This window comes from Hemiscyllium ocellatum, chromosome 28 (genome assembly GCF_020745735.1).
Source record: "Hemiscyllium ocellatum isolate sHemOce1 chromosome 28, sHemOce1.pat.X.cur, whole genome shotgun sequence".
Classification (NCBI taxonomy): domain Eukaryota; kingdom Metazoa; phylum Chordata; class Chondrichthyes; order Orectolobiformes; family Hemiscylliidae; genus Hemiscyllium; species Hemiscyllium ocellatum.
In genome coordinates, this window is record NC_083428.1 from 44787404 (window position 1) to 44806280 (window position 18877).

Consider the following 18877-nt stretch of genomic DNA (forward strand, 5'->3'; position numbering starts at 1 on the left):
GCAATTTAGCATAGCCAATTCACCTAACTTGCATATCTTTGGATTGTGGGAGGAAACCAGAGCAAATGCATTCAAACATGCAAATTCTGAACAGACAATGGCTGAAATCGAACCCAAGTCCCTGGCATTGCGAGGCAGCAGTGCTAACCACTGAGCCACCAATCAGAGGGACAAGCCACTTTGGAAAGCTGACATAGTTTTGGGGGGGGAGATGTGTTTGGTGGTGGTGGAAATGGCACGATGATTTTTTGAACACAGAAGTTGGTGGGAAAGTAAGGACAAGGGTGGCAAATGGTTAGACTCGGCTGACAGCCAACCATCATGCTTTTGAACAGTGGAACGTAGTCCCTGAGGAAAAAGCAAGACATTATGGAAATGCCACTATGGAAGACTACACCATCAGAATAGATGTGATAGAGATGTACAAACTTTGAGAATGGAGTGGGGTCCTTGCAGGATTCAGGGTGTGGAAAAGTGTATCAGCTGTCAATATATTTGTAATGACTATCAGTACGACCCCAGAAACAAGCCAGATGAAATGGAGAAGTCAAGGAAGGGAAGGGAATGACAGACTGCTTCCTCGTGAATTTCAGTACTGCCTAGTTTCAAAATCTTAGGAATGAGATTTTAATAATATCCACTGGTTTATAAAATAATCTATTCCATTTAATATAAAATTATTGATTCATAACAAACCAAGACTCTTTCAATGGTATCGGAGATATCTTTTGTATTCTATAAAGGTCATCTTCATTATTGTAAACTTGGGATTGTAAAACTCAATACTGGATGCAGAGGCAAACTCTTCCTTACAGGGATGTTAAATCCACCTCGAGCAGTGACAGGCAATTCTGGATATCTGGCTGCCAGATCAGAGTTTTCCTCCTGAATCTCCAATCAGAGCGGCTATAAGGCTGACCAATCAGTGTTTCTACTCTTCAGCAACAAGAGCGAAAAGAGAAAAGGTTTTTGAGAAAGCAAAAGTTGTTTCTGGGGAGCTGCTCTTTCATCTTAATTGCCTCCTCAGGGGAGCAGTGCCTGTGTGGGGAGGAGAGGGTCTCTTTGCCCTGACTCTCTCCCCAACTCACAGCCCCTTTTTCCCATACTCACCTGGCCAATGTCCCATCCATTGCAGTTTTCTCTATCATCCCACAGTTGCCACTCCTGGGTGCAGGCACCAGGCTGTGTGCATCTTTGCACAACTCGCTACCCCTCCAACCATACCTCGCAGATTGAAGGAGCATCCCCAATCTTCCAGTTGGGGATGGTCTGTATTTAGGACTCTGGTGATGGGCTGGTTCAGACAGCCATCTTTACAAGTCTGGTCTACTAGGTGTCGACTAGATGTGTAGCTGTGACTGCAATCTGTGCAGGATGCTGTTTGGGGAGTGGAGTGGGGAATAAAGAGTGAGACAAAATTTCCAGCAATACCCAATAAAGTGAAAGATGTAGGGTTGCACGTGAATAGTTATCCAATGAAGAGGCCATGGAGCAATTGGAAAACAAAGTATGCAAAACAGGTATTTTGTGAATGATGACACAAAAATCCCAGAATTTTCCTTAGGCGATTCTATTTGTACCAAATCTCAAGAAAGCTTTAAACCAACAATAATAATCACAATGCACAAAATGTTAGAATTTCAATTTTTACATCAATTTATACACATATTACAGATAACCCTAACCAATTTCATCTTGTAAGTTAGACTGACCAAGGTCACTTGGTATGATAAACTACACAGCTTATGAAAAGAATAAAAACAGACAACTGGTATCATTCCTAGGTTTGAAAATTAAAAATGCAAAGAATATGCAAACAGCAGAGAATCTATACATCTTAAAACATTCCCAATGAGACACTTCAGAGCACAGAAGTTGAAATTAATTCAGTTATCTCATTTACCAGTTGACAATATTCAGGGGTTACTTGCTTTGACAATGCATTAATGCAAAAGAGGCAGGAACGCTGTAAAGGATTTCAATTTCTAACAAAAGGATGAGCTGCTACTGGGGGTAAATCCTCTTTCAACATTTAAATTATTCAATTATTTCAAATAAATCATATTTTTATGCAGCATATTCTTACCTGGTGAGAAGGCTCTTCTCTGGGCAGCTCTGCACTTATCCATAGTGAAATGATCTTTGTTGCAGCAAACTGTGGCTTCCCTGAACTGCTACATCCCTTACCTAAATCTTTGAAATGTACCTCTATTCAGTTACATTTCAGTCACTAATGGCTAAACAAAAAGGTCTGTAAACAGAATGACATCCACCACCGGAGTGAAAACATGTGGAATGAAGTGAATATGGCTGCCTGGTTAATGTCACTGCCCACCCAACCAAATAGTGCACCATTTAACATATTACTACAAAAGACCATTCACTTTTTCAAGGTTTGCACCAATTCCAGATGTGGACACTGAAGTACAGGAAATGAGCGGAGAACCAGTCACCTCAGTATGCTTGCCAGGTACAAATGGGCTTAACACTGGGTGTTATAACATCACTGACACTCCATCAAATTTGTACATAGAGGGAGAACAGTGTGAGACTATGCAATATGTTGTAGACACAGTCTATATTCCCAGCACATTCTGGTTCTCAGCCTTAAATTCACCAGAAATGGGATGCAGACCACATGCAGGAAAGCACACGCATGTTCAGTCTCTCAGTCCCAGAGGAAATCATCAACCATAGTGAATGAAACTTGATCAAACAGCTGGATCTCACAAGCACCCTAGGGCTGGGATCTCACAACTCGGTTACATTCCTCTAGTTACCCATCAGGAATCATGCCACAGTATAATCTTTAAATCAGAATCATGTGCACAATGGTCCCATTATTGAATGTTACTGAAACATGCAGCAACATTAGCTGCAATATTCAGAGCTGGCAAAGCTGCACAGAGTGGTCGCAGCAAGTCAGAGATGTGTGATCCAGCAGGAGCAGGAAAATGTTTTGGTTAACACAATGTGTACAACTAGGACATCACTGAGCAGTGGCAATGTCCACAAGGTGGCATTGACATTCAGTGAATCACTGCACAAGTACAGGAACAAGGGCAGCACAGCTAACGGCAAGCCCAACTGTGTTCAGGCAGAAGTGACAAGCTTATGGACCACTGTATTCTGGGTGTTATTTACAGCATGAAACTCAAAGTATTGACAGATTGGAAGGTATTTGTTAGGCAAGGTATGAAAGAATATAGAACCAAAGTGGATAAATAGAGTTATGATTTAGCCAGCGTTGATCTAAGCTAAACGTAAAGTGGACAACTACAACAGGCAGCAGAGCCCAAAGCATTGCACCAAGGAACATGCCACATACATTGAGGTTTAAGTTTTAAAACATAGTCAGCATTTTTCATTATTCCAACATTAATTATAAGCCTGCATTCTTTGTCTTTGCAAAGCAACCCTGTGCCAACTGATGTGGGCATTTTTTGCTCTGTTGCAAAATTGTGCATTTTCATAAAATAAAAGTTTACAACACAGTTACCATCAGTAGTGGTAGGTTAAAGAAAGAATGCCTATTTTGGGAGCACTTGGGTATTACAAAAGAAGAGAATACATGTAAAAAAAATGTACATCAGGATTTTTCTTAAGTTTTTTTAAAAAAGAAGCAAAGAGCTGACAACAAAATTATTCCCTGGAAAATGACATTGAATGTATCTTTTCTGTCTTCAGCAAGAGAACTGATTAGAAACATTGAACATTTAAAGAGAAATTTTGGTTTAAAACAAAACTGGGCTTGGCATCCATGTGAAATCTTAAGCTGGTAGATTCCAATTTAACTGCTCCAAAGCACATTTGTAAACCCCTAAATGGACTAGGCCACTCTGATAACTATTCACTTCAAATATATTAATTTAGTTCACCTCCACCATCACGTTCAAAGTAGATACAAAATCTTTGAGGTCTAGATGTATTGTTGTGTCGAATTGTATGGATTCAGAAAAAGGTAAAAGATTGTTTTAAATGCAATTCACAAAATTAGCCAATCACATAGATTGGCTGCACAAATTGGCATCACTATCAGTGTACAATCTCTAATAACTTTCCAGCACATTTGTTAAAAACTTTATGACTAAGTTTAGAGTAGAGTGTAAACAGTAGATTCGAGTTTTGAGAAGTTTTCTATGGTGAGACAGAGCTTCATGATTCTGGTTCAAATTCCCAGGTGCAAGTGACAACACTGCTGGTCAGTGAGAGACAGCGGCTGAACCATTGACTGAACAGGCACCAAGTTATGGCACTCTGCAGACAGACACATGCTTTAAGATCAAATGACAAAATTGGACCTTTACAGAAACTTGGTCATTTCAAAGCATTAAAACTTGTCAGTTTTTCCATGCAATGTCATGATTACAACATTAAGACATTAACTCGTGACACACCAACATCTCTCCTATTAACTGCCTGGCAATTCCTTACAAAGCAGAGAAATACACATGAAAGCCTTTATTTCTGTTTGATAACTTCACAAAAACCCTTGGGTGAGAGTCTCAACAGGGAATAGACTGAAAATGTTTAACAACTATAGTAAAATGAAAGTGCACTTGTGACAATAGGTAAACTCGGCACCCTGAACAGCCAGTGTTGTGTCTGTGTGTGTGTTTGGGACATATCTCTCCAACGTGGACTATCCATAGGTACAGCTCCCACTGGAGAGATGCAAAACTCTGAATTTACTTTCAAACAAAAAGTAGTTTGTTTGGGAAGTGGAGATAGAGAAAAGAAAGAAAACCCACTTGATCGCAAAACTTGCTTGCTTTCCCATTGTATGGCAGTGGTGTGTGTAAAATGGATCTACTGCCAGTAAGATGGTGAGCTTTTGGTGAACTAAGCCAATCACAGTCAAAAACAGTGACAATGGAGGAGAAGAGGACCTGGCAAGAACAAACCCACACAACCATTTCTCTCCTTCCTGAGTCCCACTTTCATGACTGTACTGTATCCGGTCTCAATCACAGTCAGACTTGTTCATCATCAAAATTCAAACAAAAATGCCCTGCTTAGGAGCAAGTAAGGCTGCAGACTCCAGATACTATGCTCTGGCCTCTTTCCAATAATAAAGGATTGTATCAAATATTTTTAAAAATTGCAATACGTGACCAAAACTGGAGGGAGAAGTAGGCGACGTACTTTTCTTAGGTTCCTTTGTTATATTTTGTGATTGCAATTGTAAGCAATACATTTGATGTTGCTGAATCGTCAGTAACAAAAATAAGTATAAATGTCAGGTTTTAAAAGTTAGTTCACAGTCGCTGGGTCTCAGACCAGTGCAGGCACATTTCATTGAATATCCCAGTATTTTCCCTAAGGCACAGTATAATGCATGTACTGGTATCCCTGATACACAAAATAGAACCATACCCACTAAAGGCATGCAATTAACTCATCACTAGCTAATATATTGACTAGCTAGGCTCATTGTTAACTAGGTAATGGTTAAAATAAGGCAATTTTCCTGCAGTAAGTAACAGCATGTTGAGAAATGCTTGCCCAAGCTGGCTTGTTCTGTAAGTCACACCGAACCAATCTGTCTAATCTTGGAGGAGCTTGGGCAAAGCTAATAGGTGAATTCAACTCCTACTCAATGCTCCTTGCTAACCAGAGGTAGCTGTCACTAGATTATTCCATGATTCCATTTAGTCATTCTCCCAGCTGAAGGATGAGAACTGGTGGAAAGACAAGATTTCACACTCTGCCCAATAACATCCTACCTTTAATCCAGTGACTCATGGGCAGTCGAGGAGTTTTCCAGTCGGTGTGCAGTGCAGAAGCTTGATTCTCAGAGGCCTAGGTGCACTCCTTTGCACAAACATAGTGAACATTTTTAACAAAAGGAATTAAATCTTCAGGAGCGGATGTGAAGATAGATTGGAGCGACATTGTCAGTCTCCGAATTGCAGTGGAGCAGACAAGGGGCAGGGAAAATACATTAACAATTACAAAAGTAAACATTTTCTTGTATTTACAGAAATAGAACATGGAGTTTCCTGCCATACTCAAATTAGTTGTCAGTCAAACTCTCAGCTGCCTTGGCCCGTGAAGGTCAGTGTTTCCAACCAGTGGTTCTGCAATAATGAATTAAAGCAGAATCTGGACTTTAAAAACCTAAACCATTTTCATCTCGTGTTAAAATGGTCATAGCAAGATATTTCCCTTAGTCTCTGCACACTAAGCAGCTACAGCTATTTAATTCCAGTGGACAAGGACTCGTTTGGCCGATGCTGTTCCTGGTGGATCATCACTGCCCGGTAGCTTGTCAGCCAGGTCAACAACCACCACAACCAGTCAATGAGGACTGGGTGAGTCATACACAGGACTAATCTGGGTACTTTGTACATTTAGTTTCTGTGGTCTTAAGCAGGCCTCGGCCAAAGCCTGGGAAATGGGTTACTATTCCTGACCTGGAGTCCTGGACAAATCTGTATGCTTTACTGGAGGTTTCAGTCCAATGAGATTATATTGAATTCATCAATTCCTGATGAGCAGAAGCATCCAGCTCCTGAAGGGAATGGTTGAGATCCACACGCTCACGTTTGACAGGAGGCTCAGTCACTCCTCTTGAATCGGTATCCACCTCACTCTCCATTCCACTGCCGTCATCTGTTCAAAAATTCATTTTAAGCTGTCACAAAATATCATCGATTGGACTTTGGAATCTAAGTTCCACCCCAAGAGGGATGTGGTCAGCGAGAAACTAAAGCTATCCAAGTACCTCACAATTGAAAACCAAATTTGTTTTTCTCCCAGATATGACATGTCAGTAAACGTTTTTACATTCTCTTCCTACCCTGATTCCTTCATGTACAACATGACTACTTTCAAATAAATTATGAAACTAAACCTTCATCCATTATCCTATTTCAGGACTGATTAGTTGATTAAATGATACATTTGGGAAAAAAACACAATGTATCTGAAGATTCAGATACATTTCTGAATAAACATTTAATACTTTTCTTTAGTTAAGAGGCTCAAACTAAAATAGATGCTATAGGTTTCTTGTAATTATTATCACATGTGTGGCCTTGACATCTCCACAGCCAATGTTTGGAGATATCACAGGAAACCTAAAGGTCGCTGGGACTCTTATGGTGTAGTGATAGTATCCCCACCTCTAGGCCAAAAGGTCTGAGTTCAAATCCCACCTGGCACAGACTTTGTCTTAACATTTCTAAACAGGTTGACTAAATATATTATAATCAGAAAGTTCTTACCTTTCTCCATTTGAAGAGGAGATATCGAACTGAGGTCACCAAACTAGGCGAAACGAAACAAATACCATTAAAACTACCATTAAAATAACAAATACCATTAAAAATACCATTAAAATAACAAATACCATTAAAAATACCATTAAAATAACAAATACCATTAAAAATACCATTAAAATAACAAATACCATTAAAATAACAAATACCATTAAAATAACAAATACCATTAAAATAACAAATACCATTAAAACTCCCTGACACTTTGGTTCAGAATTACATAACTTGGAGAAATCTTCACATTCTAGTGATTCAATTTAAACTGGCCAGCTGTTCTATAATCTTCACATTCTAGTGATTCAATTTAAACTGGCCAGCTGTTCTATAACAAAAAAAAATGGCATTTTTAAATGACATGTCATTGTCACGTGTCCCTTGATTTGAGAATGACATCTATTTAGAATCATGACTTCCTGCTGTGATCTTCATGTGACCAAACAGGCCAGTTCTCAATGTATGCATCTTTGGGGCCATGGGGTAGGATGACCTGTGAGGTAGTGAAATGCTGAGAGCAGGATGTTTTTCATATGTTTGTCTGTCTCCAAAAATCTTTCTTGGAATCTCAATTAAAAGCCCCATCTTTGTTATAGGATTATCACTAAGATTTTCTCCCTTCCCTCCAACTCAGTCCATTCACCTTCACTTACATACTACTCCTTGACAACACAATCTATAGATATGGGGATCATTATTCACAAGAACCTCTACCTCCCCACAACCTCACAGCTTCATCGTAATCCAGCTCTAATGTCCCAGCCTGTCTGTCTTATGTCCAGCCTCACCTCTGTCTATTCATGTGATCAAATTGATGCTCCTCCTTGGCTATTAACAATGTAAGGGAAGATGGTGGTGCTGTGATAATGTCACTGGACCAGTAATCCATGCACTCAGATTAACACACTGGGGACATGGATGCAAATCCCACTCCAGTGGCTGATAGTGTTTAAATTCAATTAATAAATCTATATTGAAAAGATCATGAAACTATCACCAATTCTTGTGAAAACCTACATTGTTCATTAATGGCTCTTGGCAAAGGAAATCTGTCATCCTTACCAGTTATGACTTAAACGTGACTCCAGACCTACAGCAGTGTGACCAATTCATAATTGCCCTCTGAAATGGATTCTCAATCCACTTAATTCAAGGGGTAATGGAAGTGTAGAGTAATAAAAGAATAGGAGAATTTCATGAAAGAATGAACAGACAGTAGCTCCTGCACTGTCTTCAACCAAAGTCCAGCAGCCACTGAAGCCCTCCAAAATCCCACTAAACCTGACTCCAATGTTCAGCCTTTCCAAGAACAAAGAAAATTTACAGCCCAGGAACAGGCCCTTCTGCCCTCCAAGCATGAACCAATCCAAATCCACTGTCTAAACCTGTTACTGATGAAAGGCTTTTGCCCGAAACGTCGATTTTACTGCTCCTTGGATGCTGCCTGAACTGCTGTGCTTTTCTAGCACCTTTCTAATCTAGACCCGGTCTAAACCTGTTACCCAATTCCTAAGCATCTGCTCCCCACCTACTCATGCATCTGTCCAGATGCATCTTAAATGAATCTACCATGCCTGCCTCTACTATCTCTGCTGGCAATACCTTCCAGACACCTATCACCCTCTGTGTAAAGTACTTGCCACCTGTAGCCCCCTTAAACTTTTCACCTTTGAAAGCATGACCTCTCGTTATTGAATCCTTCACCCTGGAAAAAAGTTTATCTCTATCCACCCTGTCTATACCCTTCATGATTTTGCAGACCTCAATCAGGTCCCGCCTCAATCTCCTTTTTTCTAATAAAAACGATCCTAACTTACTCAACCTCTCTTCATAGCTAGCACCTTCTATACCAGGCAACATCCTTGTAAACTTTCTCTGCACCCTCTCCAAAGCGTCCACATCCTTTTGGTAATGTGGTAACCAGAACTGTACACAGTATTCTAAATGTGACCGAACCAATGTCTTGTACAATTTTAACATGACTTGCCAGCTCTTATACTCAATATCCCGTCTGATGAAGGCAAGCATACTATATGCCTTCTTGACCACTCTGTCCACCTGTGCAGCCACCTTCAGGATACAATGGACCTGAACTCACAGATCTCTGCTTTTCATCAACTTTTTCCAATGCTCTTCTGTTTATTGTATAATTCGCTCTAGAATTAGACTTCCCAAAATGCATCACTTCATATTTGCCTCGATCGAACTCCATAAGTTCAAGAGTTTTTTTTGGTTTGGTAACAGCTTTCTCTATGGTTTTACGAAGCAATTTAGCACATTTTTATACATTATGTAAACATACATTGTTTGTGGAATGTTCATTCAATTATTTAATGTGCACATAAAATTAGGTTTTATTTTACAGCACAGAAGCAGCCCTCTGTTAACTCTTTCCTTTCACCCAACATGCCTACATATTTTTCACTTCTCTAGAAAGCAATCCTTCAGCCTTAAATGCCACTTTGCTTTTCACTTACCTCTCCCATCACTGCAATGGGGGTCTCACCCGTTGCTAGGGCTACGCGATGTTCTACCAGATAAAACATATATTCATCATAAAGCAGCCGGATCAGGTGAAAGGAACCAAAGCTGGCAGCACTGCGCAAGGTCAGATCTCGAATAACCATGGAGCTGAAATAAAAGCATGTCGTCAGCATCTTTAAACAGATAATGTCAACTATTAAACACATCTCTTATTCAGAGTACCGGTCAAGAAGAACAAAGTTTCTAAGCCATTGGTATAGTTTCATTCTTAAACCATTAGGACTCTTCACTTTAATACTAGATGTTAATTCAGCCTCTTGCTTGCTCCCACAGGATGCCAACAAATCTGCCTAGTTTTTGATTCACCGGACTTTCAATACTGACCCTGCAGATTCTTCGTGAATACTCCGAGGTGGCACTGCAAAGCTATCCCATTATAGGGGAGTATTATTATGCAAGTATTAACAGTTGAGCCTGATCCTGTCCTCACCAACCCATCCACATTCTTCTAGAAAGGGGCTTCTGCTATTCCCCAGGATGCAGAGATTTGTAGCATTGCCCAGCAAACATGGAGAGCTGAATCTGGCACCTTTGACAATTCTGTGATTTGATCACTGCACTGGCTGCAAGTGACGGATCACCCAGTGCAGGGACAGATCAAGTCACCAGGCAGGAAACAATTCATCATTGAGAATCCCTGTGACTGCACATGGACATGAGCAGAGTCTGTGGGAAAAGCCTTTGGAACAAGATCCTTTTAATGCGAACAGAAAAGTGGATAGATTGTTTTTCAATAAAACAAACATTGGGATTTAAAAAAGATCTTTAAAGTTGACCCTGAAGGAAATATGTCATGGAAATTCTTCGATGACTTTGCATATTTGGCATCACACATGGTGACTTCTTGTTCATAAATATTTCAAAAATTAACAATCTTTGATAAAGGAGTAATCTCCCATGTGATGTAGATAAATAGAATATGAATTATTTTGTAAAAGCACAGTCCTGTTTCGAAAAACTGTTCTAACATTTTAGAATCCTGTTACACTTGTTGACCAGTTCCTGGCTTTGGAGCTCAAAAAGCATCTACAGAAGTTGTCCTTGCCGTTTGTAATTTGATACCAATTTTGAGAATGATGATTCCTATCTGCCAGCAAATCTCAGAGAACAGAGACAACAGTTAAAAAGGAGGGCAGTTGGCATAAAAGATTCAGCAGAAAGCAGCGTAGAGTTAGCAGGAGGGGGAGGAGAGTCAAAGGGAGATGGGGTGAAACCCTTATTTTTAAAAAAAGGGCAAAAATTAGTGTGCAATCACGGGAAAGCAGGAAAGTGATTGCATGGTGACCAAAGCTAGGACCTGAATATTGAAGAAGACTTGACATTTGGTAAAGATTGGAAGTTGGAAAATTGCAGCGGGGTAGCTCTGTTAATGATAGATGTCTTTAGTACAGTAGTGAGAGATGGCCTTAGCTGGAAAGAGCAAGGTGTAGAAACAAGTTAGGTAGAAATAAGAGATACGAAAAGTAAGAGGTCATTTAGACTATGACATAGCAGCAGAAGTAGGCCATTCAGCTCATCAAGCTTGCTGCAACTTTCATTGAGATCATGGCTGAGCTGATAATCCTCAACTCCACTTTCCTATCATTTCTGCATTACCCTTGGTTCCATTTCTGATTAAAAATCTGTCTGTCTCAGCCTTGAATATACTTAATGACTCAATGTCAACAGCAGTGATAAAGAATTCTACAGACTCACAACCCTCAAAAGAAGAAATTCCTACTCATCTCCTATCTTAAATGTGCAATCCCTTATTTTAAGATTATGTCCTCTGGTCCTAGGCTCTACCACAAGAGGAAACAATCTTTCCACATTTACCTTTTCAAATCCTTGAAGAATAAGGTCGCTTCTCATTCCATACATTCCAATGAGTACAAGCTCAATCTACTCAACCTCTCCTTATAAGACAGTCCTTCTATTCTTGGTACAAACCTACTGAACTTTCTCTCAGCTGCCTCCAACACCTGTAGTTCTTTCCTCAGACAAGGAGCCTAAAACTATTCACAGTATTCCAGCGGAGATCTGACTAATGCCTTGCATAGTTTTACTTAGCAAAACCTCCCTTATATATTTCATTCCCTTTGAAATAAAGGCCAACATTTCATTTGCCTTCCCTATTGCTCACTGAACCCAGATGCTAGCTTTTAGCAATTCATGGACAAGAACTTCCAAAAGCTTCTGTGCTATAGCTTTCTATAGCCTTTCTCAATCTAAATAATATGCAGCTCCTCTCCTCTTCCTGCCAAAGTGCACAATTCCCCACATTATATAACATCTGCAGTCTTGGTTACAGTACATTCACTTTCCCCATCCAAGTCATTAAAAAATGTATTCTAAGTATTTGTGGCCCCAGCACTGATCCCTGTGGCACAGGTCATCAGCATGAAAATAGCCCCATACTAACTCCCTGCCTTCTATTAGTTAGCAATCCATGCTAATATACTACCTCCAACACCATGGGCTCTTGTTAAGTAGCTGAATATGTAGCATCTTATCAAATGTGGGAGTAGTTTATCTGCCCCTAATCAGGAGCTTTTTGTGGGACAGAATATACAGTAGGAAATAAATGGGTCATATAAGAAAAGCATTGCAATAATCACAGATTACATGAATCCACAGAATATAGTTGGGATAATTTCTTAGAACTGTACATTCTATTACCAATGATGAAGCAGGTTATTGTAGATTTGTAATATGCAATGGACAGATTAATTAATAACATCATATAAAGGAACACCCAGATGAGAGTGTGGTAAAATGTCATGTTTAGTTTAAAGAGGAGACATACAGATGTAATACTCATGTTTTAAACCTGAATAAAGGTATTTATAAAGGTATGAAGTTACACCTGGCTCAAGTAAACTTGGAAGCTAGGTTAGAAGTAGTACAGTTGTAGTGGCAGACTTTCAAGGAGATATTTAATAACGCTAAAAGATTTATTCCAGTGAGAAAGAGAAACTACTTGAGAAGGATGCATCATCAAGGAATCTAGAGCTCTCATCAGATTGAACAAAATGTTGTACAAATCTGTAATCTTTATAGCTAGATTAGAAGAAAATAAAGAAAATAAAAAGAGGGGAAGATCACAATATGACAGAGAGCTAGCTAGTAATATTAAAAAACACAGATAGTTAGGGTTCCTATAAGTATTTAAAGAGAAACAAGTAACTAAAGCTAGTGTTGGACCTCTAGAGAGAGTTTGGGGAATTTATAATTTACAAAAAAAGGAAATGGTGGTTTTGAATAGGTATTTTATGTCTGTCTTCACTCAGAAAACTTTCCAGATATACTTGAAAATCAAAAGGTGAACAGGATAGAGGAGCCTAAAATAATCTCAGTCAGGAAAGAACTTCCAGGAATTAGACCTAAAGGCTAACAAGTTCCCAGAGCAGGATGGCCTGAATCCCAGGGTCTTAAAAACTAGTTGCTCTGGTGAGAGTGGGTGCATTGGTTGTAATCTTCCAAAATTCCCTAGATACAAGAAGAGTCACAGCTGGTTAGAAGATAGCTTTATTCAAGTAAGGTCAGAGGCAGAAAGCAGGAAACTGCAGGCCAGTCATAGCGTCATACAGCATGGAAACATACTCTTTGGTCCAATTAGTCCATGCTGGCCATGTTCCCAAACTAAACTAGCCCCACTTGCTGGAATTTGGCTCATATCCCTCCAAATCTTTCCTATTCATGTACTTACCAAATGTCTTTAAATGTTGTTTCTACCTGCATCCAACACTTCCTCTGGCAGTTTATCACACACACAAACCACTCTTTATGTAAAAAGGTTTCCCCTCATGTCCTTTTTAAAACATTCTCTTCTCACTTTAAAAATGTGCCTCCTAGTTCTGAACTTCCCTACCCTTGGGAAAGGATCATGCTATTTGCCTTATCTATGCCCCTCATGATTTCATAAAAACCAACCTCCTATGCTCCAGTGTAAAAGTCCCAGCCTACTTTTATAACTCAAACTCTCCATTCCTGACAATATCCCACGAAATCCTTTCTGAACTCCCTCCAATCTAATAATATCCTTCCTATAGCAGGGCAACCAGAACTGCACAGTACACCAAGGTCCAGTACGACCTCAACACGACGTCTCAACTCATACGCTCAAAGATCTGAGCAATGAAGGAAGGCGTGCTAAATGCCTTCCTAACCACCCTGTCTACCTGGGACGCAAATTTCAAAGAATTATAACCTGAACCCCGGGTCCCTCTGTTCTACAATGGTACCCAGAGTCCTACAATGGGATTTCAATAAGTGTAACCTGAACAGCAATTTATATTTGTTGAGAGCCTAGGCTTCAGCCAAGCAAACTCCTGAAAAACCATCCCATACTAAAACATAGAACGCCACTAAAATAAACGTACTAAGTATTCTGAGGGGTTCTTGGATAAATTCACTATTGTTTACCCTGATCTCTATCCAGTAACTTCCTACTGCAATGGTGCACCTGTGTGACTGTCCATAGACAAAATCATGCTGCTTTACAGAGTCTAATAGGCTGCTGGCTCTCATTATGAGCACTCACATAAGGACAGGCACCAGTGGACACTCAGTCCAACTCAAGGAAAAAAAAACTGCAAATACTCTTTTGACATACTCACAAAGTAATAACTTTGGAGATAAGAAAATACATTCGCAATTCAGTTTGAAGAATTCCGCAAACCAGAACTCAAAAAAACCTACAAAAGTCTTCTTAATCTGAGGCAAGATGAGCCAAAAGCAAACTACAGGAAGAGAAGTTTAGAAACATTAGCCATTTGAACCATTATCAATTAGTTAGTATAAAAGCAGAAGTAACATTCAATAAAAGATTACAGTTTTATAACTTATCCAGTTTAAAAATTTGCATTTATGTAGTGCCTTTCACAACCTCAGAATATCCCAAAATGCTTTAGACCAAACTTAAAGCTTTGGAAGTGTCGTCACTGTTGTAATGTAAAAGATGCGATATTCTGTTTTCACACAGCAAACTCCCACACACTGCAATGCTATAAAGACCAGATGGGGTATTGATGAGTGAATAAATACTGGAGAGGTCAACAAGGTGCACTCTCTGCTTTTATTTGAAGCATGGTCATGAAATTGTTCGCCAGAGAGAGGACCCAGTTTTTTGCTGCATTGGAAATAGAGGTGGTACACCTGCTGGGCCTGGAATCAGAGCAGTAACACTGAATCATTGTTCACTGACTTGGAAGACCACATCACAAGCAGTTTCACCTCCGGAGGCACGTTGGCTCAGTGGTTAGCACTGCTGCCTCACAGTGCCAGAGACTCAGGTTTGATTTCCGCCTCACGTGACTGTCTTTGTGGAGTTTGCACATTCCTGATGAAGGGCTTCTGCCCAAAACGTTGATTTTCCTGCTCCTCGGATGCTGCCTGACCTGCTGTGCTTTTACAGCACCACACTCTCCACTCTGATCTCCAGCATCTGCAGGCCTCACTTTCGCCTATATTTTCCCTGTATCTGTGTGGGTTTCCTCCGGGGGCTCTGGTTTCCTCCCTCAATCCAAAGATTTGCAGGCTAGGGTGAATTGGCCATGCTAAATTGCCCATAGTATTAGGTGCATTAGTGGGGTAAATATAGGGTGGGGAATGCGTATGGATGGGTTACTCTTCAGAGGGTCAGTGTGGACTTGTTGGGCCAAATGGCCTGTTTCCATAATGTAGAGAATCTAATCTTAAAAAAAAAACAGAACATAGTAGATTTGCTGTTGATGCTCCTATGTCCCCAGAAACCACGCTTTTCAGACTTGGGAGGAAGCCGACAGTAGTGCAAGTTAGGTCACATGGTCCCAAAAATTACTTATTCTAACATCTGTCATAGGGAAATAGCAGAATCAATTATGGAGGAGGTAATAGCAGAATAATTAGAAATACATGTGACCACGCAGTGTCAACATGGCTTTGTGAACAGGAAGTCATGTTTATCATAGTTTTTTTGGTGAAGTAACAAGCACTTGAGATGAAAAGGAACTTGTAGATGTGAATTTTCAAAAAGCATTTGATAAAGTGTCACATCAAAGGTTCCTGTTTATTCACCTTGATAAGAACACATGATGTGGTAGGTAACAAATAACCATGCATACTTGGTTAGCAAACAAGGAGCAGAGTTGGGACAAATTAGTCTTTTTTTGAGCTACAAATCTGTAACTCATGGAGTGTCACAGGGATCAGTGCTGGACTTTAACTATTTACAATATATATCAGTGACATGGACAAAAGAACTGAATGCATGACTGCTAAATTTGCTGACAAAACCAAAATAATAAAGAAAGTAAATCATCATTGGGTCTCCAAAGGGATACAAGTGGATAAAGTTTTTGCCAGGTGGACAATAATGTGGAAAAATATGAACCTGTTCACTTTGGCAGCAAGAACAGAAAACCATGAAGAAAATGAAGACTATGAACCTGGTGAGAGAGATTTAGATGTCCTGAAACATGAATCACTAAAAATTGGATTATAAATACAGAAATTGATTAGGGAGGCAAATGGATGTTATTGTTTATCAAAAGTGTAAATGGAATATAAAAAGTAGGGAATTTTACTGTAGCTGTATATGGCCTACAGACACCACATCTGGAATACTGTGTACAGTTTTGATCGCGTTTGAAAAGTGATATACATCTAATTCCATTAGAAACAGTTCAGAGAAGATTCAGTCAGTGAGATGAAGGGCTTATTTCACAATAAAAGGTGAAGTCATTACCCTTTAAAGTTTTGAAGAACAAAGGGTGGTCTTATGAATTATATAAAAGTCCTGAAAGAAGCTGACAGGAAGGGCACCTGGAGGATATTGTTTCAGGCATACTCTCTAAACTACAGCATTTGTTTACATGAGCTGAGAAATTTTACAAAATCAATGTGCCAACAAGTTTATGAATAAGAATATTTAAGTAGACCAGCTCTAAAGGCATTCATTTAATTAACAGTTTAAAAAAGAAACAAGCCAGATTCTAAAAGAGGAAATAGATGCACACTTGCAATGCAAAAGCATACCAAAACTATGGGACCAAGTATCGGAAAATGGGATTAAATAATTACGTTGGTGCTTCTGACTGGCACAGACCTGATAAGCTGAAGCGCCCTTTTCTGTGTTGTAGACCTCTATGACCCTAAGTAGAGATTCTGTTTCAGAACATGGATATCCAGTGAAGATCCATTGATTGGGAGCATCAAGACATTTCATATCTCTTGATACAGTGGATGTGGTGTACTGTTTGTGCTCGAACTTAAGCTCAGGTCAGATACAAAAAGCTGAGGTGGAAGCGACAAGGAAAGTTAGATTGGTAAAGAAAGAAGGATCAATAAAATGTGGTGCTGGAAAAAATACAGCCGGTCAGGCAGCATCTGAGGAGCAAGAGAGTTGATGTTTTGGCATAACCCTTCATCAGGACTGGGTAGGGAGAAAGGGATTAAGAAATAAATAGGGAGGGATGGGGCTAGGGGAAAGATAGGTGGGATGGTGATAGGTGAGTGAAGGTAAATGGTGATTGTGATAGGTCAGTTGGAAGTGTGGAGTGGATGGGTGGGAAGATAGATGGACAGGTAGGTCAGGGCAAGTGGGCAGATCTGAGTTGGAGGATTGGATCTGGGATGGGATTGAGGGAAGGAGAGATTTGGAAACTGGTGAATTCAGTGTTGAGGCCATGTGGTTGTAGGCTCCCGAGGCAGAAGATGAGGTATTCCAAGAATATAAGAACAGAGTGGAGTTAACAAAACAGGGATTCCAAAAGTCTGTCCAATGTGTCCACTAGGGCTAGACTCTTCCCAAGGCAAGTAATACTCCTTGTAGTGACCAATACTGATGTGGTTATATTCCCTAATGACCCTTTGTGAAATCCCATCTGAGAAATCTTGCCCATTAATTCCTATTAATTTGCACGTAACTGGGTCACAATACATGGCTAAGCTAAGTACAGAGGAACCTTGATTATCTGGGCAGGAAGTATTTCACTCGGTTAATCGAATGCTGGATAACATAATTTAGCTGAGCATCGGGACCTTGCGATCTTGTTCAGATAATCCGAAATTCGGATAGTTAAGATTCCTGTGTATTAAGGAGGACATCTTGCTGCAAAAAGCTGGATTTGATTTTTGAATGAAATGTCTGAATGATAAAACTAGACAACATTTAGTAATCGCCAGGGACCTGAAATAGATTCCAACCTCAGGCGACTGTCTGTGTGGAGTTTGCACATTCTCCCATTGTCTGAGTGGGTGCCCGCTGGCTATTCTGGTTTCCTCCCACAGTCCAAAGACATGCAAATTAGCTGGATTGGCCATGGTAAATTGCCCATTGTGTTCAGGGATGTGTAGATTAGGTGCATTAGCCAGAGGAAATGCAGGGTTACAGGGATAGAGTAGGGGGATGGGTCTGGTTGGGATGCTGTTCAGAGGGTAAGTGTGGACTTGTCAGGCCAAATGGTCTGTTTCCACACTGGGAATTCTATGAAAGCTCGCCCATCTTAGCAGTGAACCTGTAAATTCTCCACTCAGTGTCGGATTGCTTTTGAATGATTCAAATTTTGCTTCCATTACTCGAGCTGAATACCATTCTAATAAATAATCACTCTGCAAAGGACAGGTTCATAGCTTCGGCCCTGGACCGACTTGTTATCGGTTCATAGCTTCAGCCCTGGACCAACTTGTTATCGGTTTGTACCAACAGTCAATGTCCTGTAGTTATGATTAAATGTGATTAGCTATTTCAATTTCATTTTAACATTACATATAGCATTAACAAATCCATTAAGGTCCAACTTATTTGTCTTCTTTTGAAGTTGAAGAATTGTGCAGCTTTCCATCACAACTCCAGAGCCAGGACCATTGGCTTTTCCCAACTCTAACAAGGCATTGATGCCTGTGTCTTAATAACCAAAATTGAGCACAGGATTCACAATAAAGCCTTGAAGCAGAATACAGCTTTCAGCACCATCACTAGTTCTATTGATCTGATAATAACACTGTGTTAATTTCCTTCCTTGCTACATTGCTGTGTATGAACATAGCCTTTCCAGTTCCCAGATCTTCTTCAGTCTCTTCCCCTGAAAGTTCAA

The 18877-nt window shown here is 40.0% G+C and overlaps 1 protein-coding gene across 3 annotated transcripts in view; it reads right to left on the bottom strand.

Annotated features, from left to right (window-relative positions):
- Nucleotides 1-1632: 1632 nt before the first annotated feature.
- The window catches only part of LOC132829064 (DNA-binding protein RFX2-like), a 128187-nt gene continuing 110942 nt past the window's right edge, over nt 1633-18877 (bottom strand). For all 3 annotated transcript variants that reach the window (XM_060846356.1, XM_060846354.1, XM_060846355.1), the window contains 3 exons: nt 9755-9908; nt 7230-7272; nt 1633-6615 (listed from right to left, as the gene is read on the bottom strand). In XM_060846356.1, coding sequence (XP_060702339.1) covers nt 6470-6615; nt 7230-7272; nt 9755-9908 — 343 coding nt within the window. In that variant the 3' untranslated portion in view covers nt 1633-6469. The remainder of the gene's footprint in view (nt 6616-7229; nt 7273-9754; nt 9909-18877) is intronic.